The sequence below is a fragment of the Aphis gossypii genome, chromosome 3 (genome assembly GCF_020184175.1).
Source record: "Aphis gossypii isolate Hap1 chromosome 3, ASM2018417v2, whole genome shotgun sequence".
NCBI lineage: Eukaryota > Metazoa > Arthropoda > Insecta > Hemiptera > Aphididae > Aphis > Aphis gossypii.
In genome coordinates, this window is record NC_065532.1 from 19168814 (window position 1) to 19196083 (window position 27270).

Sequence of the window (27270 nt, forward strand, 5' to 3'; positions counted from 1 at the left end):
ATATTTATAAAAACGTAGGTACTCGGTATTTTTATTTCATTTTATAACATGCAAGTATCTTTATGACTTAAGTTATTAAGGTAAATAATATTCTCTGTCATATAATAATATAATACCCATCATGATAACTGATATATATCCACCAAGACTTCGGTAACTTACTTCTTTTCAGTGATGAAATAAAAAGAACATTATTATTTATTATGATGTATTATAATAATATATAACATTTTAAAATACTTGACAATAATGATAATTATTAGCGATACATTAGGTAAGTTTTAGTCCCATAAATTTTAATTAATTAGTAGCTAAAATACAAGGTTTTTGGTAGATGTTATTTTACGATAAGTAGTATATTACATGTATATAGTTTTTTGGTAGGTAGAGTTTTACAGTAGGTAATACATGAGTAGCAAAAGATACATATATATCATTGAACCATTGTCGTAGGTAGGTAACATACTATCGTCTTTAATATTTGGTTCGTCGCATACATAAAAAACTACGCTCGCGTGTTCCAAAGTTTACTGAAATAGTGATAGCAACTTGAAGTGAATTTATACTTATTAAAAAAATTCTATATTTCAAAAACATAAATATAAAAAAATATAAGAATTATGACTTGCATTTTTAAGGCTATTAATTTTATAGAACAGATGATTATATATAATTAAGAGATGCATTACTTTTATAGCTAACAATGTTGATATTCCCGGTTTAGTGCATTATAGTGATTTATAAATATTTTTATTATAAGATTTTTACTTAAAAAATTACTTTGAAATATGATAAAAAGATTTTTAGTGACTCGAGTATAATTATTATTTTTTAATTGTAATTTTACGGAAGGAACTGTAAGATGTAAAAATGAAGATCACAAGTCTCGATGGAAAATTAAATTAACTTTAATCTGAATAAAAAAATATTCAGGTATTAAGAATACTTAAAACTGTGGAATTCTGCAAGATTTTTTTTTTAAATTTGACAAAAAAAAATGTTTTGGTACATTATTTTGAATTTTTCGTCCAGCCCTATATACGATACTCAAACCAAACTCCCCTTGCACTTTCCAAATCCACGCAAATCTTATCTTCCGTGTGCGTATAGTTTGGTTAAATTAATGACTTATGTATAATTCCCGACGCTAACCCTACCTACCTGTATATAATTCCATCATAATATTACAGCTATGTGCGCTGTACTGTCGTTGGGTCAATTGATGAGTATATAACTATGTAGACGGGACACGGGGATGACGATAACGACACGACGAAAGTTAAGCCAGCAACAGACGATCGTGATTAATTTAGAAATACTGCAGTAATACCATCTCTGAGTTCGGTCTCTTGTGAATTTGGCACCGCGGCGCTCGCGGTACTAGGAAACGGTGTTAAACACTGACAGGGCCGAAGGCTCCACCACAGTTATATACCTAGCTCGTATGCGTAGGTACCCTTATCAAAACCGTGTCAAAAACAAATCGCGTCATCAGCCGGTATGGAGTAATCTGCATTTCCTGTGCAATAACAGAGACAGGACCCTAAAAAAAAATTAACTACGACTTAATACTGAAATAACCGAGAATAGACCACCTGCTGACCAAGAAAAAGACTACCCCCAAGTTTACATTATACATTATAATACCGTAATCCCTTGTGGCATGCTCACCCCCTTATTTCAATAATTCAGTTGTTAAATGCCACATTTTCAATTTCTTGAGATTTTTTATACAACTTTAACGATTTGCTGTGAAGATATACATTTTTGTTTTTTTTTTTTTTTAAATAAAAAAATTCCTTTTTTACTATAAATTATTTAACGTAGAATTTTTCTAGAGTATATTAAAAATATATATAAATCAGAATTTTAATATAAAGTCACTATAAATGGAAAAAATATCAGTGAAAATACACAGTGAATCGTTCTGTACGTATAGCAATGTATTATCAATAAATTAAAAAAAACATAACAAACGTCGTGAAAGTTGTCTTATCAGATTTTTTGGTATTTAAATATGATACCATAATATAATGATAATTTCTTTGAGTTATTCTAATATTTTATAATCGTTTGTGTACATCAATAATAGGTTGACTAGTTCAAATATTAAAACTAAAAATCAATATGATTCCGATGAACGATGAACGTAAAATTGTTATATTAATGTTTATCAGGTGGAGAAAATTCAAATACGAGTGTCCTATTATCAATATCCTATTAATATACGAGCGTTTAGTCAAGGCCGTCCTTCAATTAAAGGAAGCCGGGGTAAAAAAATAGCTTTGTATAACCCCTAAAATAAATTAGTTTAGTGATTTTGGGCCTCTATTTACCTCTTCCTGACGACAGACCTCGACTTACACTTGACTAGATATTCGGCGCACTTTAAATGGTTTTTTTTTTAACATAGCACGTACATTTTTTCAGTATACTTTTGTGTTTAAATATAACATTACCTACATTGTCGTAAAATAAAAAATGTATATTGTAGGTACCTATAATAAATATTTTTATCTTGGAGTATTTTTGAGTTCTACCATTTTTGTATATAGAAAATGTCAACCACTAATTAGTTTTTTTTTATTTATCGGGCATGACAAGCACAGCTGGATACTCAAGAGTATTGTTGAAATCAAATAAGACTTCCCGATAAATTACTTAACGTATTTACTACATTAATAACTAACATTATTGACTATCAGCAATATACAGAGTGATTCATCTAACATAATCACGCCTCTCTTTTTTTTTTTTGATGATACAGATATTTAAAATCTGATTTTTAAATTTTTTTTAGTATATTTTAAAATCCTATTTTTTAATATTTAAGATTTTTTTATATCATGTTGAGAGTGCCTTGTGATAATACCTACTTCTATTATTCAAATGATAACCATCCTTTTTACATTAAATTATTCAGCAGATAATTTTTTTTTAAATATTGATGCAACTAAATCAAAATTTAAACAACTAGTCCCATTTATTATACATAATGTACCAGATAATCCATTTAACGCAAGACTCTCATTTTTAAATAACAATACCCATTTTAAACTTCTCATTCAAAAGTAAAATATTTTTTAAGCTTATCGATAGATACTTAAAATTCAAATTTTGGACGAGTAATTTATGAAACGTGTATTTAAAGTTTGTATATGCAAGTGGACTAAGTAGAGTGATCACTGATACCTTGCAAAATATTGGTCCATTACTTCACTCAAGTTATAACTTATAAAATACTCTATAAAAATTTGATTTTTATAAATATAAATACTCTGCAAAACTTAATTTACTCCCCTGGAATGTTGTTTTATATCAACTTGGAATTATATAAAATAAATATTTTCAAAAACATTAAATTTTTCTAAAATGATGAGTGTCTAACATAAAGTGAATACACCCGTATACTTAAGATAATATTATATCGATTGCTTATATACATAAAATGAAATCTATTATTATGTAATATGTATTTGTTTACATTTACGAAAAAGTTAAAAAAAAATTCAATCTGACAGGAAGGATATCATAGAGGTAACATAATATATTAGTACCAGGCGCCTGGCAATAATTTTAAATAGATTCCTTTATAAATTGAATAAGATTTATCTAGTAGTCATTATCTTATTGAATAATTAAAAACTGTTATATGTTTATACAGATAAATATACTTTATCAAAATACTATAATTTTTAAATCAATCAATATGACAAACGATATATACTTACATTCTTTATGTTTTATTGAAAATATCTATTTCATAAACAAATAAATATTACATAATAATTATTTAATAATTCGAAATATAATGGTTCAAATTTTGATTTGGATACATTAAAAAGTTATCTGCTGAAAATTTAAAAATAAAAAATGGACGGCTCTTGTTTGAAAAATAGAAGTTTGTAACGCTATAAAATACCGTATTAACATGCTTGGTGGTGAATCCCTCTGTATATTTTACTCTTGGCATTGGAAAAATTATTGACGCCGCCTGAAACAATATATTATTATTATTAATTAGCGAATTCGTGTGGATGTATATAGCATCTTAACGCGTTACGACCACGTCCGGAAAAAACGTGCCCGAGGATGATTTCTAGCAAAAACTCATTCCACAAATACTACACAGTGTGTGTTTATTATAATATCTGAATATATAAGTACCATCGCTCATGCAAGACAAGTGTGTATACTCAAGGTTTTCAGCGATAGCGTCGGTCGGTGTGTCAAGTGAAGGCGTGCCCTTCTACATACTATATAGTGTCAGAACTGCAGTGTACACTTGAAAATAAAGAGTGCTCCCCGGGGTGGTTTTTCGATGGGTCAACAACGAAGCAACGTAATACCGTAATATAATAAGCATACACACAACACTCGCAAACGGACAAAGTACATTTTTGTTTCGTCCATATTATTATCAATAACGACACGAAATCATTGACGGTTTTTCGATTTTTTTTTTTTTTTAATGTCATAATACACATTAGTGCTAATGACCCCGTTTTCTCGGATACCGGTGGTTCGAGCTAAAAACTTGGTTTAATGTTTAATCGCGTTCTATAAAAGCCATTGATGGAAAACGAGCTCTCCGTCGTTTCGAGCACTCGGAGACGACCGAATCCGAAACCAAGTCTATAGATATATTATGTAATAATGTAATGTTATACGTATATTGTTCGACTAACCCGTACCCCGTTAGCCACTACGTGATATACGACCATCTCTAAACACGTGGAAATACTCTCAAGTCGCGGTACATTAATTTCGGCAGGCGAAACGCGCGATTCGTGTGCACACTGTGCACATGTCTCGGTGGTTTTCGATTCACATCGGAGTGCCGTCGTCGCGCGATAAAAGTCGTCGCTTCCAGAACTCCGATCACGTGACCACGCGTCGTTAGTCGTCCGCGTTTAACGTGTTCATATTATTATTATTGTTATCACAAAATACCATCCGTACACGGTAGGTAAATACCGTATGAATACGATTCTCTCGTAAAACCTGTGCGTAATACGTGTCTACGTCGTCAAAGGCGTACTCTGTGCAGAATAATGTTAATATGGATAACTACTATTCTCGACTTATATATTATACATAAAAAAAATATATATAATATTTTAAATCCCGAGCGAAACGATGAATTCATATTGATTTAAAACGATGTATGTTTTTATTATTGTTGTGTCTAGACAGTGAGGACACGCTTTTTCTACAAGCAACAATACGTACATTTCTATGAAGGTTTCTGGTAGAACGTTGAATCCATTTTGTACTCATGTGTTTTTATAGTATAAGTGTACGTGTATCAATGTTTTTTTTTTTAATAATCAGTATAAATGTATTATTAAAATAACTGATAAGTGTTTGGAAACTAAAATACAAAAAATTTAGACTATTTCCACTTAGTACCGTTTTTCATTATTAACAGTAATTATCATAATAAGTATCATTGTGTATTTATATTAAAAATACAGTTGTAATTATAGTGACCTACTCAATGACAAAGTTTACATTCGTCACTTACTGTACATTACCTTAATTCATATTTTTCATTTCAAAATATTTGATTATTACAATATTATATAATATTTATAATAATTATATTCAATAGACGTTTTATATTTTTTATTCTTGGGTATATCATATATCACCAATTGACTTGTTTGGACGACAAACCAAAAGTGGGTTCAATAAGTGGTGACGCACTGACACAACTAATGGTTATGTACTTATATACTATAAATATAAACCAAATAAAAAACTTATTACAATTTTTTTACAATTTTATAACAACAATTTATTATATTATAATTATATAAATTAATAAATATTAATTATCTAGGATCTCTAATTATATCTATCAGTCTACCAACTAGCTAGTTAAAACCACGGTTATCAACTAGTAAATAACCGTGGTTAAAACCCGTCACTGGTCGCGTGGAATAAATAATCTCCCAGTGTATTTATTAATAAGTGTTTTTCTTACGGTTTAAGATATACCTTTAAAGTTTAAGGTATATCTTAAACCGTGGTTTTTCCGTAATTATCTATAATAATATGGATTCCTAATTCCGATTAGCTTATCAAAACCACATCATAATTCTGACATTTACTTCATTGGAAACTATTTTAGTTGGTTCGGACGGTTCGGTACGTGCGTGCGAGAACAATATTTTTCCGTTTAGAGAATGTTTACTCCGCTAAACTTAAAAGTAATTTCTTATTTAAAATTTTTGTTCAATTTTATTTCTCATTTTTATTTATAAAACTATAGGTACGTATGTAATTTAAATTATATAATTATAAGTATTGTTAGTTACAAAGTACCAACTAAAAGTAATATTTTAAGTATATTTCGTATTATGGAAATTTTTAATCCGCGCTAACAAAAGGAAAAAATAAATTATGTGACTAATGACGAGTGAATAAAATATAGTTATTTTGTTAAATAAAACTATAAAAGTCATATACCTACAGCATGTTGTTCGATGATAGTTAAACACGTAAGTTAAATTTAAATATAATTTACGTATATTCATTATTTGGTAAAGAATCATTACATACTTCGAATACATCATAAACATATTATATAATTCGATTATCTAGATAGTTATAAATTTATAAGTCTCATAAAATGTTATGTATATTACGTATAATGTACGGACATTTTTATACCTAGGTATAAAGGTAAAATATTATATTATTATAAATATTATTTATATATTTTATTATTGACAAACAACTCGTATGATACACTAATAAGTAATAACTCATATCAATATCTAGTTCGAATTAATATCCCTTTGACTTAGTCGAATCGAATTGTTCAACTGTGACTCTAGGATAATTTAATTTAAGTTTTCACTTAATTCTAATTGGCGTATACTTGTCCTACTAAAAACAGTTGCAGAACTAGTATTTTTTTTTCACTAAATTTTTTTCATATTAATTGTATAAGCACAATTTAGGATTTGATGTTAGGCATTACAAATTAATAAAACTATCAAGGGGGTCCGGGCCCTTCGGCACCCCTCCTTAAATCCGTCATTGACTACAAGACGTATTCATTTACGGTACTGCAGTAAACATATTATACAAATAAATTTTAATGCTGATATTATTTTTTTAATGTAATGAGTTGATTTCCAAGAAATTCAATAATTGTGGTTGTAACCACACCTATCATCGTATGTAACTACTATATATCTACTCGTATATATGTATGCACTACACATATATTATATTCTATGGTACATATATTTATATATGTTAGGTATACAATGATAAAATTCGGTACCGTGTTAGAAACACTCACTTTTAATCAACTGTATGTGAAATTACTCATTAGTATTCGATTAGCGTAAAATATTGCTGTTTGTATGAATACATCTATAATAGGGTTATAATTCCTTAATATAATTTAAAAAGGGTTATCGAAAAATAACTTTTACTCGACGAAACATCGTGGAAGAATAATAAATTAGGTATAAAATATAATGAATTATGTTACTCGTATTATACTATGTGTATATAGTATATACTATGTACCTATAACATATATATATTATACATTTATATATAATATAAACACGTAAACTTTGTTTGGCGGATTAATTCAGAAAATACTAGTCTCAGATAATTAAACTTTTAATTTTTTTTTTGGCCCCTGATCAAACTTTAAATTTTCCCGTGATAATTTATTAATTCAAATGAATCAGTATACGTAATATTAAACTGAAAATTACTTTATTTCGAAAATGCTATGACACTATTTATGTGAATTAATACTTCTAACGATTGCTACTAAATGACCTGAATCGTTTTATTATTTGCTTAAGCCTTTAGAAATGATACTTTATAATCTATATAATAATTTTGATAAGTGTCGCGCCAGGCGCGCCATGAATTATTATAGTAAATCTCAAATTTTCAAACACCTATAATAAACACTTATTATCACTCATGTGGGTATAATATTTCATGCAATGGTTCTATTTTAGATCTAGGTAACCTAGACTAAGTTTCAAATGTAATAGTTTTCTTGATTCACGGCCCCATATTATTGAGAACATTTTTTAAAAATTTTTAAATACTTGGTTTTGTAACAAAGACAATTTCTCGTTTTAAACTTAAAAAATCTGTTAAAAATGTTGATGTCGCATTGATTTGTCTAATTTTTGTATAGGGTTCTATTTTAATGTTTATATAAATGTATAATATCGATTCTTCCTTGATATAAAGAGTTTAACGTAGGTTTTTTCGTTGCCATTTTATTTTACCCATTGCTGATCTTCTCGAATTAGACACGCTAGTTAATCGCAGAGGGACTTAAAAAGTTTATCCCTGTGTGTTATATAGTATAAATTTTCTACTCCTTACCTTTTATCATTAATTCACTTTTAAGTTTCAAAAAGACACACCAGATCGCACGTACCATTCATTATACCAATATTCACTACCAACTAACTATTCATTAAATAAACCAATGAATAAAAGTCTTACGTTTAATGTCAAACTCATTTTTATCTCCGTAAAATATTATAGTCATGTTTTAGTATTATTTTATGTCGAAAGCAATCAATTAGTAAATATAAAGTAACAAATATGTAATAGCCAAATATGAATATACCGTTTAAATACAATACATGAATCAATAATAATTATGCATAATACTCGTATATTATTATCATACATATAGTACACTATTTGCACGAGACAGTTCTGTGTTTTAATTGTAGAACAAACCCTTGGATAGGAATTTCTCCAGTAGCTATATTTCTATATAAATTGTATTGATTTGTTTTTTATGTTCTCCATCAGTGGCTAAAATGTACTATGTTATGACGAGAAGTAGAATCAAATAATACATTTTTCCAAACCCCGCATTACAGATGGCACAGATAGGTACTCCTGCCATATTTTTTTATCCGTGCCTAGAGCAACTATTTTATTAAGGAGTAAGTCCAATTGCGTTTCTACGATTCTCTGCACAATATCATATTCGTATAAACTGACTTAAGTGTATAAACGCTCGCTCATTGGCTAAATAATATAGACTATAGATTTTTCGTAAATAATCGAAGTTAAGATAAAAATATAAAATGGACATTGAACTAAAAATAATTACAAATTAATATTATAATATTACTGTCATATAATATAATTTTTTAATTCAATTATATAAATATATTACATATTATAGTATCTATTTTATACATTTTTAAAACAATTTCATAGTTATAAATATAAAACTATAATTATACATAACACTTTTTATTTTATAAAAAAAAACCTGATTACTATGTGATAATATTATTTAACAATGTACGTATCATGTACATACATTACCTTTCACCACCCATGAAATCCAAAAAAATTAGTTATGAGTAAACTCCATAATATAAATTGCCTTCAAACAAAAATCTAAAAAATTTTAATTTGCTTTTTAACCTAATTTGAAATATTTAGAATCTATATAAATTAATCCGATAATCAAATTTAATGAAAGTGAATAAAGTAATTAAAATAATATAATAATAATTAAAATTATTAAAGAAAATATTTACTGAAATAAAATAAAATATTATTTGATAAAACTCAACAGAAAAAAATATGCGTATACCTAATTTATATAATGACAAGAAATGTATCCAAGTTCAGTTTAGTTTTATTATTATTATTATAATTAGAGAGTCGAAAGACTACTAAACCATTTTTTTTTTTTGACGATGGGTGGTATTTATTAGATCAAGAGAGGATAAATTGGAAATAAGAGGATTTAAATGAATAGATGATGGTTGTCATGGTTTAAGTTTAGATGCTTGTTCAAGGATGGTCATTATATTTAGGTCTCTATGGAGGGTTAGATTACTAACATAGCACAGGGCATTGCCGCATTAACAATTGTTCTGAATGATATTGATTGAAAGAACTGTATTATTTTTTATTTTAAAGGTTTTTAAAGAATATCCAATATATGATTGAAGGAATAAAAATCATGTTTTCTATTTTACAATTTAAGAGAACTAAAAATGGTTAGCTTATTTTTATTACAAAAATGTACAAATATGTTAAATATATTGTTGATAAAATTATGCTATTTTAAACAAAAAATGCCAATTGTAAATTTTTAATGAGCTTTATGACGATTTTGTATAAAACATCGATAAGGAATAAAAGTGAACAATGCCTGCGCCTATGAAATCGACATTTCGTAAAATTATGTAATGTTTTTAATATTTTTTTGAACCTACGCCAAAAACAAATGTGTTGAAAATGTGGCTTTATTAGCCTTAGTATCTTGAGCCCATCTTAAGACTGGAGAGTACATTGAATAATCCAAAAAAAATATTTATATAATACTACTCATCATGCGTTTTATTCAAAGGGACTTATAATATTTTCGAAAACGTGAAAAATAATAGGTAGTATATTTCGGGAAAATGTAATTCGGATTAGTCGCACAAAAATAAACAGCTGAGGGCTGTGTTATATAAATATGGTATATTGTTGTGTTGTAGTGTAGATTGTTCAGCGAGAAAAAAAAATTTCAAACCAATTTTTTGTACTGGCGACCGAATAATAGTTTATCTGCCTGAACAATACTACAATAACATCTATGACACACGTCATTTTTTAAAAATATATTATAACTAACTTGGTTAAGTTCTAAAGTTTATTTGAGTATTATTTTATGTATAATATTATTATTTTTATTTAAACTTTGTAATACAATTGGTTTTGCCAATTATTAAGTACAAAATAAAAGTTAATACAAGAGTAAATATATTAGGTATAAGATTAAAGAAAGATAATAATATATTCAATATGATATTTTTTTGTTGATTTGAAAATATATTTATTGTATGAGTTTAAAAAGGACAATAGGTAGTTGCGATGTGTTGATAAGCTGGGGAAGAAGAAGAGAAAGTGGCTAATATCACAGACCATTGGGTTGTTATAGAATGTGCAAAGAAGAGAATCGTTCAGTGATATTTTAGAAAAAATGAGAAGGAAGTAGTATGTGGCTATAATATAGAAGATGGGAAAATGATGTTATGCATTTTCTAGAACGATTGAGGTTGTGTTGGGATGTTTGGAGATATATTTTTGTACTAAATAGCTATATATAAAGGAAGTAATTCGCAGTGTTTGAGCCATAGATTGGTCTTAAGGATGGGAATAAAGTCAGACCATGGAATTTTTATACTTATGTAAAATATTATATGATTTTAAAAATATTACGCATTCCATGATGCTATTTAAAACTATTAGGTATGATGAATTATTTATTTCAATCATGTCTGCTAAATCAACTTAATATTGGTTTGGTATAATTATTTTATATAGATATAAAGAAAATAGATAGTGTAAAACATTTCATTTCTTATTAACCTACAACTATATTTAAGTTGTTTCAATTTGAGCTGTAACATTGTCGTTTTTAATAGAACTTATTTCCCAATTATAACCTTTCAAAGATAACACAAGATGTTAATGGCCAGTAACCTCAGATTGAATAAGAGGTTTTTGAAGAAAATACACAGGTACCCATTTCTTGATGATTTTTCAAGTATTTAATCCTATCGGTATAGCGCAAAACAAATCTTTATTTTTTAAACAGCAATAGTTATTTTTAACACTTGAGATTCAGATAAATCAATTTTTTCAAGTAATTTTGACCTTTGTAACCATGGTTCTAAAACCTAAATTGATTGAATGATAATAAGTTAAAGTTTTAATTTGAATTATTGAATTGTCAATGATTATCTTGTGGTTTTATAATTTTTCACTCGATTTCTCATAATTATTTGCACTCATAGGTATGCTTTGATGCAGGAACTGAAGTTTAAACGATTTATAAGTTTGTTTAGTTTCATAAAAATCGTAAAAATTTGTTTAAATGCTATAGCTTAAATTAAAAGATTAACTCGTTGACATTTAGATAATTTTGTTTTAGAGTTACGTTTAAGAGGCTAAAATAACTAGACAAAAAAATCAAGCCTACCCAAATCTGGTATTTTTGACACCTATAATGCTTAGTTATTAAAAAAAAAAAAATGCAAATTGTATTGCGCATAGAAATGGAAAAAACTAAACTTTAAAATCATAAAAAATGTGGATTTCTACATTTGTTTCTCTCAAAAAACCCATATCAACTTAAGATCACTGAACCCAAATATTTTGTATTATTTTTGCATCTTGTATTGCAATATAATAGTGTTATCGACATTCGGCATAACACATTGTATGTTATAAAATAAATATAAAACGAAATATTTTTTTATATATATATATATACTACTTTTTTTGTACATTTTAAAAAAGTCCTGCAAATAGCTTATAGTAGTCTTTTCATATAATTTGCTGGTACATTTTTCTAATGTATTTTTCTTTAATTTTTTATCGCTTATAATCTTGTGGTAGTTATCAATAAAGGTGCATGTGAAATATGTCATTTACAACATTGTATCCAAAAATATAGCTATTCAGGAGTGCAGGATTGTGTCAGTTGGTATATAGAAAACATGAAGGCGGTGTTTGATGATACGTGAATAAACTGTATTTTTCTTGATTGGGCCAGTGAAAGTCTGAATCATATTTTTATCATTTTCTATAAGTGTATTGACGGTGAAAAGTGTTAAATTTTCAAATCTCAAATGGCTCCTATACTAGGAAGTTGTAATTTTTGGTTTCGCATTTTTTCAACGACCACATAAAAGATATTACTATGTTTGACATTAGGATACATATTATTATTATTACAGCTGGGAACGAAACTACCTAAAGATAAGAAATAATACACCTTTTTTATTTTGAACCAAATAATATTTTTTATTAAGTCTATAAATAAAGTTTTGTAAGACTACACAATTTCAAGTTTTCTGCACGGAATTTTCATCAGAAAAAAATTTATTCTCATTTTATTTTTAGTTGTCTTTCACAATTTCAATTTTTTCATCATACAGATCTTTTCGGACATAACGATTAATAATACTCCGTTAGGTAAAATCCTTATTTGTGCGTTACAAGGTTACTTTTTTAAATAAAATTCTTGAATAAAATCTTTAAAAAGTGATAAGAATAACCTTAAAATAAATTGAAATTTGTTTTTCTGATTTAAAAATAAATTAAACGTTTGTATGTAATTAAAACGAACAATCACTTAGTTATACTTGCAATAAAGAGCGTACAAAAATCCTAGCCCTAATTATTGTAGATACTATATATACTTGAAAATGTATTATATGTTACCGATGAGTATGGTTTGAAGAAGATTTTCATGTTGGATTTAACACTACCCCTAGTCCTTCTGTAGGTACCTAAACTACTTATCATTCTGCGGAAGCTAGTGGTATACGTATGGTAAATCGGTAAGTCAACCGCATTTACGCGAAGTGGGACAGAGATCTACAGCTACGTCTCGATAAATCGGTAATGGTCACATATACCATACAGATTATTATAATATAATGTGTATGTAGTATGTACATGTCATGTATACTACGATACTACCACTCTACAGCACGCTAACGACGAATGCTTCCGGTCTTTTAAGTACCATTGTGATTAACCCGTTTGAGACTAAAAGGCTGCAGCAGTAACCGTAACAGCTAGATAGATAGAATTACGGACTACGGATGCACGATGGTATATGTAGGTTAGGTATGTAAGATATTATTTTATACGACCTCATCCGTCCTATGTCATTAATTTCAGACGTCAGTAGTACGAAAATATTGTAATTCCGACTTTTCTAGACAATTTTCCGAATGCATATGATAATAATAATAATTATGTAAATTATAAATAAACAGAAAAAAAATATAATTCTTGCTATATTGCATACACTTAATATGTATTGTCTATTAAATATAAATGGCGTTTAAAGACGTACTTGCTAGACGGCTGAGTGAATCTCGATTTAGACACAATAAAAGTGAATAAGTAATATTATAAATACTAACTATTGAACGCAGAAAACTATAATATTTTTATTTTTTTATTATTTTATCATAATGTCGCACGTAATATCATACTCGAAAAATACATTTATTTTTTCAAATTGTTATCTTAAAAATACACAAAAATGAACTATTCGTTTTCCAGAACGAAGTGCACGCCGATGAAACTGCATCAGTGTACTATGTAATATATTTTACCTTTGATACAACTATATAATACGTACAACTCACTCTATATAATATATATATAATATGTGTGCACCTACATACTCGCTACACGAATTCCAATGCTGACATTTTAGAACATTACACTTTATAAACGCGCCTTCGATTCTGAAAAGTGATATTTAATACGTACCGGAATTCTCGTTCCGAACTCCGCTCTTTATCTTTGTTCCGTTCCGTTATTCGGTTGCCGGATAAATTGTTTCCATTTTCGCACGAGCACATATGGACTCGAACGCAAGCGTGTGTGTGTTCTCGTGTCAAAAAAACTATTGTTGATTAACTTACACACAATCGAACGGTTGGAGCTATTGTACATTACAATGGGTGTATAGGTGCCTATATATACGTAATATATTATTATATTATAGGTACACGAATTGCGAACACGCCGCAATAGTATGCTACAATATAAATTTCATTTTAAAATAGTTTTGTTTCTCTCACGATTCGGATTACAATCGTCGCGAAACCTAAAACTGCGCTTTTATTATAACATAATACCTGTACTCTGCAGCGTGTTTTCCGAGGGCCGATATATTTTTTCGTCAACTCGTAGTTTTATTCATATAATTCGTATATATAACCGCTCTTAAAAAGAGTTGTATAACAATATTTACAAATGCATTTACACGCGTACGCGAAATGGTTTTGTCATAATACACAAAAAAAACCATAGCCTTCTAAAAGACTAAAAAAAGCTACTCTTATACTTTGCCGTTTGTTTAGTTGTCGACGAAAAGTTCAGTGATAAAAACATGCAGTTTGTTACAGCAGCTGTATCGTTTTACGTGTACTCTTAATATTCACCAAGTGCATGTTACAACATGGTTGAATATACTATAATGACGCTCTAGCATTCGACCGGATTTAACAACGGTGCCGTGACGATTATTTTATGTTCCGAGCTCCAATTGAGACATATTAACGATATCGCCCTATCAGCTTATGACGGATATAATATACATAGCCTTGATACAAGCCACGAGGTATCTATTATAATGTTGGATCAGTGCATGGTTAGTGGTTACGTATGCGGAATATATACACGATAGGTAACAAAAAGAAATAGGCATACTATACGCTTAGATTCAGTGGCAACTAAACTTACATTATTATTATTATTATTATATGCGCCTAGGTAATAGACAGTGGCCCAATTAAATACCCGATAAAAAGTCAAAAAATATTAATTATTTAATTACAATTTTAAAATACCTATTTACTAAACTTTCTTTTACAATATTTATTTTATTTTAACTATTCAGAAGCTCATAGTCAAATTAAACAAAAAAGAGCGGGTAAAAAAGCAAAAGTAGTTTTAAATTAATTAGAATCTAAAAGTTAAAAATTATGAACCAAAAAAAAATATAAAATTACAACTTATACGTACAAAAATGTGTTGTAACCAGTGCACTAACAGAAGTATTTTTAAATTGTATACTAAGATTTATACTAATTTTTGAACTTAACATCATACACATTTGTATTGACTAAGTAAATATTTAAAATTTTCTCATAGAAAATATATAAAACATTTTATTAGTATTTTAATTGAATAGTTTGATTTAGGACTATTTTCCTTACTCTAAAAAAGTATTTAAACTTTTGGTCAACAGTAAAAAAAAAATGAATCTAGACTTTTTGTGGACTTTGGAACTATATAGGAGCGCTAGGTAGTGTTGAAGCACACCCGACTTTAATTTAAACACCGAAAGTTCATTGTGATCCCAAGTTGTCTTTAAATTTTCAAATACTTGCCTAATTTTAACAAATTTAATTTAATTTTTCAAGAATTAATTACCAGTTAAATTTTTCTTATCTTGTGTTCCATTTGTATTGTGTTAAGCTGCATTACTTAAACTTTGGCCCACGAGAAAACTAAACCGTTTAGCGCATGCAAACTAACAACAGTGATCAATGTCGCTGTCGTTAATGTTGCCGGTTTGCATGTATGACAAATGAGTGGAGGATGCGTCAACGCGTTTTGGTCAGAACACGGTTCACTTCTCTTATGGTCGGAGCACGTCCTCGGAACTTCAGCAACATGTGAATGAATAATTTTTCATCGATGATGAAAAGATTAAAAAATCAATATGGTACATCCGCATATCACCAACTTAAGTATCATTAAGAATAAACATCAAAAGAGATTTAGCTAGTAAAATTAACACACAATATGTATTATCACATTTACTGAAAAAAGCTTTGCTTAACTTTTTTATTAGAAAACAAAGTATATTATTTGCTATTTCAAATATAAATTAAAACTATTAAAACTTGTAATGTACAAAAAAACAGTGACATACGCTTGTATAAATTTAATGATAATAATTGAAATGAGAATTCCGTTAAATTGAACGAAAACTGTATTTTATTACGAGACTGTTACGGGGTTTATTTTTATAATACGTCATCGTTTTCCAAAACGTAATTGGAGGTTTCAATTTATGTCAAATAAATTTCAACGAAATCGTGTACACCATAATATATAATATATATATATAAGACATAATGACAGAATGGTTTTCCTGAAAAATTTAATTAAGCCAAGATGCGTCCGAACTCTTTTCCCATCATATTTCCCTCGTTTCAACCAAACATTAATTTATATTATTATATATATGTACGTGATTACGCGAACTTCTTAAAATCCAATTCATCGGAATCGCAGCGCTTCGTTTTCTGTTCTTAAATTGGTCCATCGCTCTTCCACCGCGGCTGTTCTCTCCACTTTTATGACCATCGACGCGTCTAATGTAAAAATAATAACAGAACACGTACCTAACAACTATACAATCACGCGACAAATGCAGTCCCTTTTCGATTAATAAGAGAATAAAACGACTGTTAGTGTTGTTTGTGGTTTCCGTCTATAGTCACGATACATGGTATCATTGATATCACGCACGTTGTGTCTTAAATCATGAATAATATATTGATCACAAACTTAATAGGCAACGAAAAATAGTACAAACGAAAATACGAATAGTTAATAATATTAGTAATTATTTTCGCAGTATTATAGGTATAGTATATTACATTATGTTATTATTTATATTTTATTCCCTGTTGCCTGACTCTTTAAAAACGACTTTAATTACTATAGATGTGACTTATCGCAATGCTTCTCGTTGTACCTACTTTAGTTTGTTGTTCCAGTTAACTACATATTAGTATAATTAGGATGTTTATGACTGGCATATTATTTATTTTAGTCGTGTACATTGTAGACCAAATTATGAATCCATTTGATGTGAAATGAAAGCAATTACCTATATATTACATTTTATTTTGCATATTTTTAGCTACAAATGAATTTGTATACTTTCACATTTTTTTTCTTGTCATTTTCTGTAAGTTATATACATTTCTCTACCTATATTTTTTCCTAACTATTAGTCATCAAATATAAAAACTTTTCACAAACCTCATTTAAGTAAAAATAATTTATGTACCTATTATTGAAAAAGTATTGATAATTAAAAAATAAGAGGTATGTTTAATTATTTTTAACGCTTTTTATAATGTCATGTTTGATTGTTTTAAGGCCATAACATCCTAACCCTACTCATTATAGTATAAATATAATGATGAAAATTGCGGATGTGTTGTAGTATATTTTTATAACTTACTATCAAACCAATATAATATGGTATGCTGCAGTATAATATTTATGTGGTATTTGGTATACCGGTTGACGCAGATGATTTTAAATACAAATATTATGATTTTTGTGCTCGTATAAAAGCAAAAAAAAATGTAAGCAAATATAACACAACCACCCGTGGCGATTAAATTTTGGAGGGAGAGTTACATTACTGAGGGTTATGTCGCGTGCGTATCGTAGTGGTTTTAGGTATACCGCTCGCGTACGTTCAATATGACGCAAAGCAGTGGTCACGTACTAAGAGCGATAAATTTCGGCTAGAGGACAGAAATTTTTTTTTTTGTTATCCCCAACGAAAAGATCCCAATTGTTTTTTTTTCTGCAACCAAGTGATGAAACCTTGACTGCCTGCGTATGCATTATATATATTAAATAATATATACACGAAACTTAAGCTTTATCCGCGCGAAAAGGGATAATCCGCTCCCGGCCGTATACTTATTTTTTTATTTACCTAACATAAACAGCGACAGTATAATATAATGTACCTACACTAAAAAATAGCAATGAGATTATATTTATTCAGGTGGTGTGTAAGTGTATGCAGGCGCATATATAGAAATCTAAAATGGAGGGTAGACACATATATTTTAGAAACAATTCAATTATAATTTTAGTATATAATAAATTTTATACTCTTAGATAAAATTTGATAATAATATTAAAAATTTTATTTATATTTAAAATTTGTGGATTTTAAGACGTGTAAATTAAATATTATACGTATAAATAAATATATAATATATTACATTTCCAAATCGAGAAGGGTTAATTAAGCCTCTTGAATCCTCGCCTATGTGTGTTTGTGTATTTATGCAAAATTTCATATACAATTTCATAAAATTATACTATATATTTTTCGTTTCCGTATAAGATACATTTGTTTTTTTTTAAGAGAACGCCTTGTACACTCGCATAAACAACCTATATTTACTTATTTTCTATACTTATTATTTACAAACGAACAACATTGTACGTTTGGCCCATTTTGTATTGTTAGGTAGTTTTAATATTATAGAGAAAATTGATCTATAATATCGAACTTAAAGGTAAAATTTTTGAACACGAACTTGGATATAGTACGTTGATTTCTTACAATATGTTTCATTTTTAAACGAGTTTGAGCATTTAATTTTACAAGATTTTAATTATTTAAAAATCAAAATATTAAATATAATAGTATACAATATCATAGATAATATTGTATTATTCTTAACACTTAATCTTATAATGATTATTCGATTCAATCTATTAAAAACTATAAACACAAAATCGTTTTTACAGAACACAAATTATCTATAATTTTGTATAACAGTATGCATATATTGTATGTGTTACGAGTAGAGTATGAAAGTGGGTAGTGTACACATTATTACCCGGGTAATGTACACCTTATCCATATGAACAGTATAATGTATACATTATTCAGCTAATGTACACATAATCCAGTGTGCTGTGGATAAAGTATGTAGGTAGTAGAAAAAACTAAATCATATTAATTGATTAGATATTATATTATATTAAATTATTATTTTACATATAAAAAATTTTGAAAAATTAAATAAATACAGTTATTTATTGCAATAGTTTAAATAATTTTTGTTTTCCTGGTTAAAAGCTTATACATTTTATATTATTTACTTTAATGTGATTTTTTACAGTCCTATCTGTTACTGTGGCATCCCGATTTCACTGTCGGTATCTATATAAAAATATGTAATAAACTAATAACGTATTAAAATCTATTCACTATTGACTATTGAATTTTTATGTCGTTTCGTTTTTTAAGTCAGTTCTTCAGTTATTTTAAAAACACGTTTACGTCTCTGAATGCGAGGTCTCAGCCGCAAAAATAACGCCCAATTTTAATATATTTAATATACAAATTATTATTTCATTTTATTTTAATTTAATTAATAATTATATATATATATTATAATTAATAGTCCGTTGTATATATTGTAGGTAAATAAAAAATATAACAGTAGTACATATAAATTAATGCCTTCAAAACACACAGCTACTAGAAAATAAATTATAACACAATTTTATTTGAGTATTCATAATACAATTACAAAATATATTATTCCAATTGATTAAATAATAATAGTAAATTTGTTCAATTATAATTTTTTTTTTTATAAAATCTTAAGTTTGATACAAACTAATATTTAATATATTTAATTCCATTGATAACTTAATACCAGAATTGACAGGGTTTCATTTTCCGAATTCTGTGTTGTATATAGGAATTAAATGTGGTTCTGGATAAATCTATACCAACAACCATTCAACTGACAGGAAAGTCGACCGTCAACCAAAATACCGACAGGGATAATCGACCGTTGGATATATATATAATAATAATTGTATTATAAAAAGTAGTCATTAAGTGTCACATTTAATTTAAAATTTTTATTTTAAAAATCTGCCCATAATAAATATCGACAACATTGACTTTATGATAATGTTGATAAAAAAATATTGATATTATTGTTATGGTAAAACTCAAATTACCATTTAATTTGTAAAATAGTCTTTGCAGTCATAAATATTTACCGAGACTATATGTAAGTGTTTATAGCTTCGTTTTTTGACCGTATAAGTTGTTATCAGTGGCTCACCTATATGGATTTTGTTTCTGCTCACAAAAATCGAAAATCTATTATTTTGATTAAATAGTAGGCTAATATATTTCTATACAAATATATAATCGAGCAACAGTATAAATTATTGTGGTTTATGTACTAAAAAAAAAAAAAAAAATAGATACTCGTGTCGAGTTTTATAACAAATAATTGACCATTTTCGTTTCATTTATCCCCCGGCCAAAGCCGTCGGGTGATACGAAACTTATACCTATAACATTACATAAATCGTAATATTATTTTTTATTAATTTTTTTCTTCAGACTCGCGATCCGTTGGCGTTCGAGGCGGGTACAACACAAATCGCGAGCATGATCGTCGGCGACCGTTGAACGGCGATGAACGACGACGAAGACAGCGGTGGCAGCAGCAGCAGCAGCAGCCCCGGTGGTGGTGCAGACGGACGGCGATCGGTCCGGCACCACGGCAAGCACCACAAAATGGCTCCGCCGAACAGATGGCCGGCCGCCGGTGGATCGGCAGCGGTGGCATCGGTGGCCGACGTCGTTCGTCCGGCCGCGGTCGTCGCGGGCCGCCATCACCGCCGGCACGACGTGTTGGTCGCTGCGGTCGGCGGCAACGACACGGCGGCCAGGTCACCACAGCCACCACCGCCGCACGTGATGCAACACGCCGCGCCGGACAGCATGTGCTACACGACCAACGAAGTGCTAGTCATAATCGCCGTCACGTGTTTCCTGAATTTTGCGTTCATATTGCTCATCATGACGTGCGTGCACTGCTTCACGGACCCGTCGCATCACAAGAAGTAATGTACAACACTATTTAATAATATATTGCAAGCGTGTGTGTGTGTGTGTGTGTGTTTGTGATAATTATAAACAGTCTAGTATAGTGCATAGTGTACACCACACTCGTGGTTCTGAAATTTGGTACCAAATATTTAAATTTTTGATATCGGCTCACGTTTGGGTTTATTAGCTTATACGAAAAACGAAGAATATAGGTTACATAAAATAAAATAGTTATTAGGTATGCATGATTATTATCTGGATATAATTTTACGCGTATATTTAATTTTTGGTCAACAGTGCACAAATAACTTTATTAAAGATCTGTGCAGTTTATATTTACCCGACAGAGCTTATAAGTCGGAATTAATCCACTGGCTTTGTTTAATTTATCGTGGAAACCTCCGTTCAGAATCAACTAGTTCATATGTCATAATAGTAAACTGCAAAATCTCCTCGATAGGACTCAACCTCGACCGTTTTTTCTACCAAAATAGATCTACGCGTCTTAATATTGATATTATGCCAATCGTATAAATACCGACTAAAATAATTTTATTATTGAAAATACTTCTATCTGATTCTTATTGTGAGTTTTATATTTTTAGTGAAATACCTATTGTGCAAAATATATTCCTGAAAAACTAACAAAATATCATATCGACTTGTGCATAGGTATTATAATTACAATATTTTTAAAGAAATAGTTTAACTTGCGGTTTTATAATATATAATATTCAAATATTAGATCTGATTAAATTATTATTTTTTTATAAGCCTTAAGAGGATTTTATTCTGAAAAAAATTAAAGTATCTGCATTATTTTTGTATATTATGCAGTGTAAAAAAAATATTTTTTATTATTAAAATATGTACGCATCATGCACCACCATAACTATATCTGAATCGGTTGATTAGCAAGAATATACGATCCCACCGCGGAATTATTGTCCTAATACTCCCTTTGTGCCACCAACTGTTGCACGACTTTAAAACAAAAAAATATAAATGTATGAAACAAATTTCTGCAAAATCGAGAAAGCCGCACGAATCCTATACTTTCAACCCGTAATTATTATAATAAAGGTTTGTTTATATAGGTACCTAAATATTAAAAACGATTTACAATTTTAATATTGTTTGTTTGAGAAGTGCGCCCTCATACTTTCATAGTATATACCTAACTTAAATAAAATGTATTTATAATAAAATTCAATTTTGCATATTTTACAATTATTTAAATTATTTTTTATGCATAAATATGTACATATTTTACATTTTTTGCTTTAAATCCTGAAACCATTAACATCTGGTATTTACATTTTAGGTTTGCGGCTAACACATTAAGGCATTACTGTTTTACACTATAGCATTTCTAAACGTCTAAATTTTAAATATTAATAAATAATAAACTATGTACAAACTACAATTGTCTAATATTCCGAATATTCGATATTTATACGTTAATTCAGTTTCTGTAAATATATCTCTTATAAGTTTTATAAATAAAACTAGCCATTTTTCACATACGTGTGAGTGTATTATATATTATTGGTCTCTATAAGAAAATAAACCATATTATATAATAACGTTTTATGAAAAAAAAAAAAAATAATAAATAAGAAATTAAATTAATTTTTCCAGAAGGGGGATAATATCGATAACTAACTATATGTATGCAAAATTAATAATTTCAAGACATTCCCGTGTGCGTGGGAGGGGATTAGTGAGATGAAAATAAGCCAAAGGAAAATATATTACCCAATATCATTACCCCCTCACTTGGTTATTTTTTTTTCATCTCCTCATATAATTGATTAGATGTTTTTTTTCAATTATATAATATATTAAAATAGATGGAAGTGATATTGGAAAAGACATTATTGAGCAAATAAACCTATACAATCTGTGTACTTCATACAGATAGGTACGATTTACTATTTGTATTACACATCGTGAATTTTCCAAAACGATAACGCGTTATTGTCGTATCACATAATATCACAGAGTACGTAATAAGAAACCGATAGATTTAAATTAGTTGTTATTTATTGATGATGGAAGGAGGGTAGATTGATAGGCCCGTGAATTTTGGTTGATAGACTAACGCAGTTTCATCATGTTTCGGTCGAAAGTAGGTACACTTTACGTTCGCCGTAGAGGCATTTAGAACCAACAATCAGTCATAGTAAAATTTCCACATAAAATGACTGCATGAATGTTCCGACATTTCAGAAATCGCTTTACCAAGTATATCCGTGCAGAGATGGCCATCGTATATAGATGACGTGCTCCATACATAAGTACTTTTATTACAAAAATCTTGTAAATATAATACAAATTAAATTCGATAAATTTTATTTTTTTGGCGTTTAAAAATGTATTCATTATTATTTTATTTTATTTTCCCTATACTATTATATTATAATTTTAAATAATCCAATCACTATAAAAACATGGTAATTAGAGAAAACAAATAAAAACAATAACCTCTATCTTCTTCAATTCAAATAATATTTTAGAAAATCTACTTAGACGATTAGTTCACCAATTGAGCAAAAATTTCACAAACCTATACTCATCTTAAATTAACATTAAACAAAAATAAGCGGGTAAGTGGGTACCGCTCTGCTGTACATTAGGTACTGTGTGGATCACTATTATATATTATAGGAGTGTTAAATTTGAATCCAATGATAGATATCATTGTATACGAAAAACAATTCTGAACGAAGATGATTTGTCAGCCTAGGATATAATTTCCAGTGGTTGGTTTATGTTTTAATGGCCTGATGAATACAACAAAGTTTAAGTTCTTTTATAATTATTGTAAGCTAAACTTATGTAAAATCTTGTATTAAATTTTGAACTCTAAACTACTTATACAAACATTTTTATGAATTATACCTACACAATAATTTGCAAATATTCATGATTTTGACGAACTTTTATGAATATTTGAACTTCAAATGCTAATAAAAAAAGTGGGCAAGTGAGTACCGCTCTGCTGTACATTAGGTGCTGTATGGATCATTATTATATATTATAGGAGTGTTAAATTTGAATCCAATGATAGTTATCATTGTATACGAAAAACGATTCTGAACGAAGATGATTTGTCAGCCTAGGATATAATTTCTAGTGGTTGGTGAAAAAGGTGGTTTAAAAAAACCAGCTTATATTAAAAAATATTTTGAAAATTAAATCACGTAAAGAAAACGCGAATCTTAATAACTGGTAAAATGTTCAAGTATCTACGACTTATACTTTTTGAATAATAACAAATATTTAAAATCGTTTGAGGATAAATCGTTATCGTTATGCTATTTCGTTAAAATTTAAAATTCAAACGCACTTAAAATTTTTCCTATAATGATGCTTCGAGTTTTCTCTATAGATACTTGAAGGTAAACTTATGGAAAACTTAGTGTTGTATTTTTAATCCTTAGTTATAAACACAAAAAATTTTATGATTTTTCAACTTCAAATATTTCGCAAATATTCATAATTTTGACGAATTTTCGTCAAAATTTGAACTTCAAATGCTAATAAAAAAAAATTGTGTCTATGTATTCTTATAATTTTTTAATCACTATAAGAATAACATATGAGGAACTTTGTATTAAATTTTCAAGTATTTTGATAGGGCCAAAAAAATTTTATCGACACTTCAAAAATATTTTTTCAGAAAAATTGAAAATTTCAGTTGTCTATAAATAGCTCAAAAAAAGTCAAAATATTTTGAAATTTAAATCACGTAAAGAAAACTCGAATCTTAATAACTGGTAAAATTTTCAAGTATCTACGACTTATACTTTTTGAATAATAACAAATATCAAAAATCGTTTGAGGCTAAACTGTTATTTAACGCGGTTTTTGTAAAAATTTAAATTTCAAACACTCATAAAAATTTTTTGTCTGAATCCGGTAGAGTTTTTTTTACAGATATTTGAAGAAAAATGTATGGAGAACTTTGTACCAAATTTTCAAAACTTAGTTATAAAAGAAAAAAATTTTATGATTTTTCAACTTCAAAATTACTTGCAAATTTTCGCGTTTTCGATAGATTTCGTAAAAATTTGAACTAAAAACGCTTATAAAAAAAAATTGCGACTAACGATTTTTAATTTTTTTTAGCTACATTAAAAACAACTCATAAGGAACCTTGTATTAAATTTTCAAAACTTTTTGGTCATCCAAAAATTTTTTATCGACACTTTAAAAAAAATTTCTCAAAAAAATCGAAAATTTCAGTGGTCTATAAATAACTCAAAAAAAGTCAAAATTTTTTGAAAATTTAACTATATACGGATACCACTGACATTAACATTTGGTGAAAATTTCAAGTATTTTCAGTGATTAGTTTTTGAATTACAACCATAAAAAAAAATCGATTTGGTCGAAAACTGGTTTTGCGTAAAAATTCCCGTTTTTCCGTCATTTTTTTTTGGTTTTTCCCGGCGCTTTTGAAAACTATTGGAAATTTTTTACTTTTGACCCCCCAAAGTACAAACTACATTCACTTTCCTACCCGAAACAGGGTCCACTTTTTAAAATCGGAGCACTTTTACTGCTCCAAAACGTGGTGACAGACACAAAAATAAAAAAAAAAAAAAAAAAAAAAAAAAAACACACATCATTGTAAAATCAATACATTCATCACTTCGTTCAGAATCTAAAAAAATGTGCCTATGTATTCTAATAATTTTTTAATCACTATAAGAATAACTTATGAGAAACTTTGTATTAAATTTTGAAGTATTTTGACTTGGCCAACAAAATTTTATCGACACTTTTTTTCAACAAATTCTCAGAAAAATCAAAAATTTCAGTTGTCTATTAATAACTCAAAAAAAGTCAAAATATTTTTAAAATTAAGTCATGTAAAGGAAATTCCAATCTAAATAACTGGTAAAATTTTTAAGTATCTACGACTTTTACTTTTGAAATAATAACAAATATTTAAAATCGTTTGAGGATAAATCGTTATTGTTATACTATCTCATTAAAATTTAAAATTCAAACGCACTTAAAATTTTTCCTTTAATGATGCTTTGAGTTTTCTCTATAGCTACTTGAAAGAAAACTTATGAAAACTATGGTGTTGCATTTTTTAACCTTAGTTATAAACACAAAAAATTTTATGATTTTTCAACTTCAAAATTACTTGCACATTTTCGCGATTTTGACATATTTCGTAAAAATTTGAACTATAAACGTTATAAAAAGAAATTGTGACTTACGATTTTTTTTAACTACAATTAGAATAATTTATAAGGAACCTTGTATTAATTTTTTGGTCATCAAACATTTTTTTATCTACACTTCAAAAAAAAAATTCTTAGAAAAATCGAAAATGTAGTGATTTATAAATAGCTCAACAAATTTGACTGTATATAGATAACTCTAATATAAACATTTGGTGAACATTTTAAATATTTACAGTGATTAGTTTTTGAATTACAGCCATATAAAAAAATCGATTTGGTCGAAAACCAAAATGGTTTTGCGTAAAAATTTCCGTTTTTCCGTCGTTTTTTTTTTTTTGTTTTTCTCGATTTTTTTGAATACTGTTGGAAAATGTTTACTTTTGACCAGTATAATGCACCAAGGATATTCATTTTTCCATTGTAAACCACCCCGAAGTTTGAAATTAAAGCATTATTTTGACTAGTTATGCTGTACACAGACACAAAAAAACACATATCATTGTAAAATCAATACATTCATCACTCCGTTCAGAATCTAAAAGTGTCACTTCTAAGTGGCTTATCATTATTAGCTAATTCGTGTTAACTATAATATACCAACTGATAATACGCTTATTGTATAAGAACATAATATACTGATTGTGTATTTCCTACTAAAATAAATATAAATAATTTATAAATGTATAATATGGGAATATGGGCTATATGTATTGCAACATTTGATAACGGTTGAATAGAAATGAAAAAGTTGAGGCTATATAGGCACAAAATATACAACTAAAATTCGTATGAATATGA

At 28.2% G+C, this 27270-nt stretch overlaps 1 protein-coding gene across 3 annotated transcripts in view; it reads left to right on the forward strand.

Annotated features, from left to right (window-relative positions):
- The window catches only part of LOC114119340 (uncharacterized), a 164561-nt gene that overhangs the window by 119863 nt on the left and 17428 nt on the right, over window positions 1-27270 (forward strand). Inside the window, exons 1-2 of one of the 3 annotated variants that reach the window (XM_027980859.2) lie at window positions 6131-6277; window positions 20774-21279. In XM_027980859.2, the coding sequence (XP_027836660.2) occupies window positions 20849-21279 (431 nt within the window). In that variant the 5' untranslated portion in view covers window positions 6131-6277; window positions 20774-20848. Of the gene's footprint in view, window positions 1-6130; window positions 6278-6311; window positions 6507-20773; window positions 21280-27270 lie in introns of those variants that run through there. The other 2 variants (XM_027980858.2, XM_027980857.2) reach the window with 2 other exon arrangements.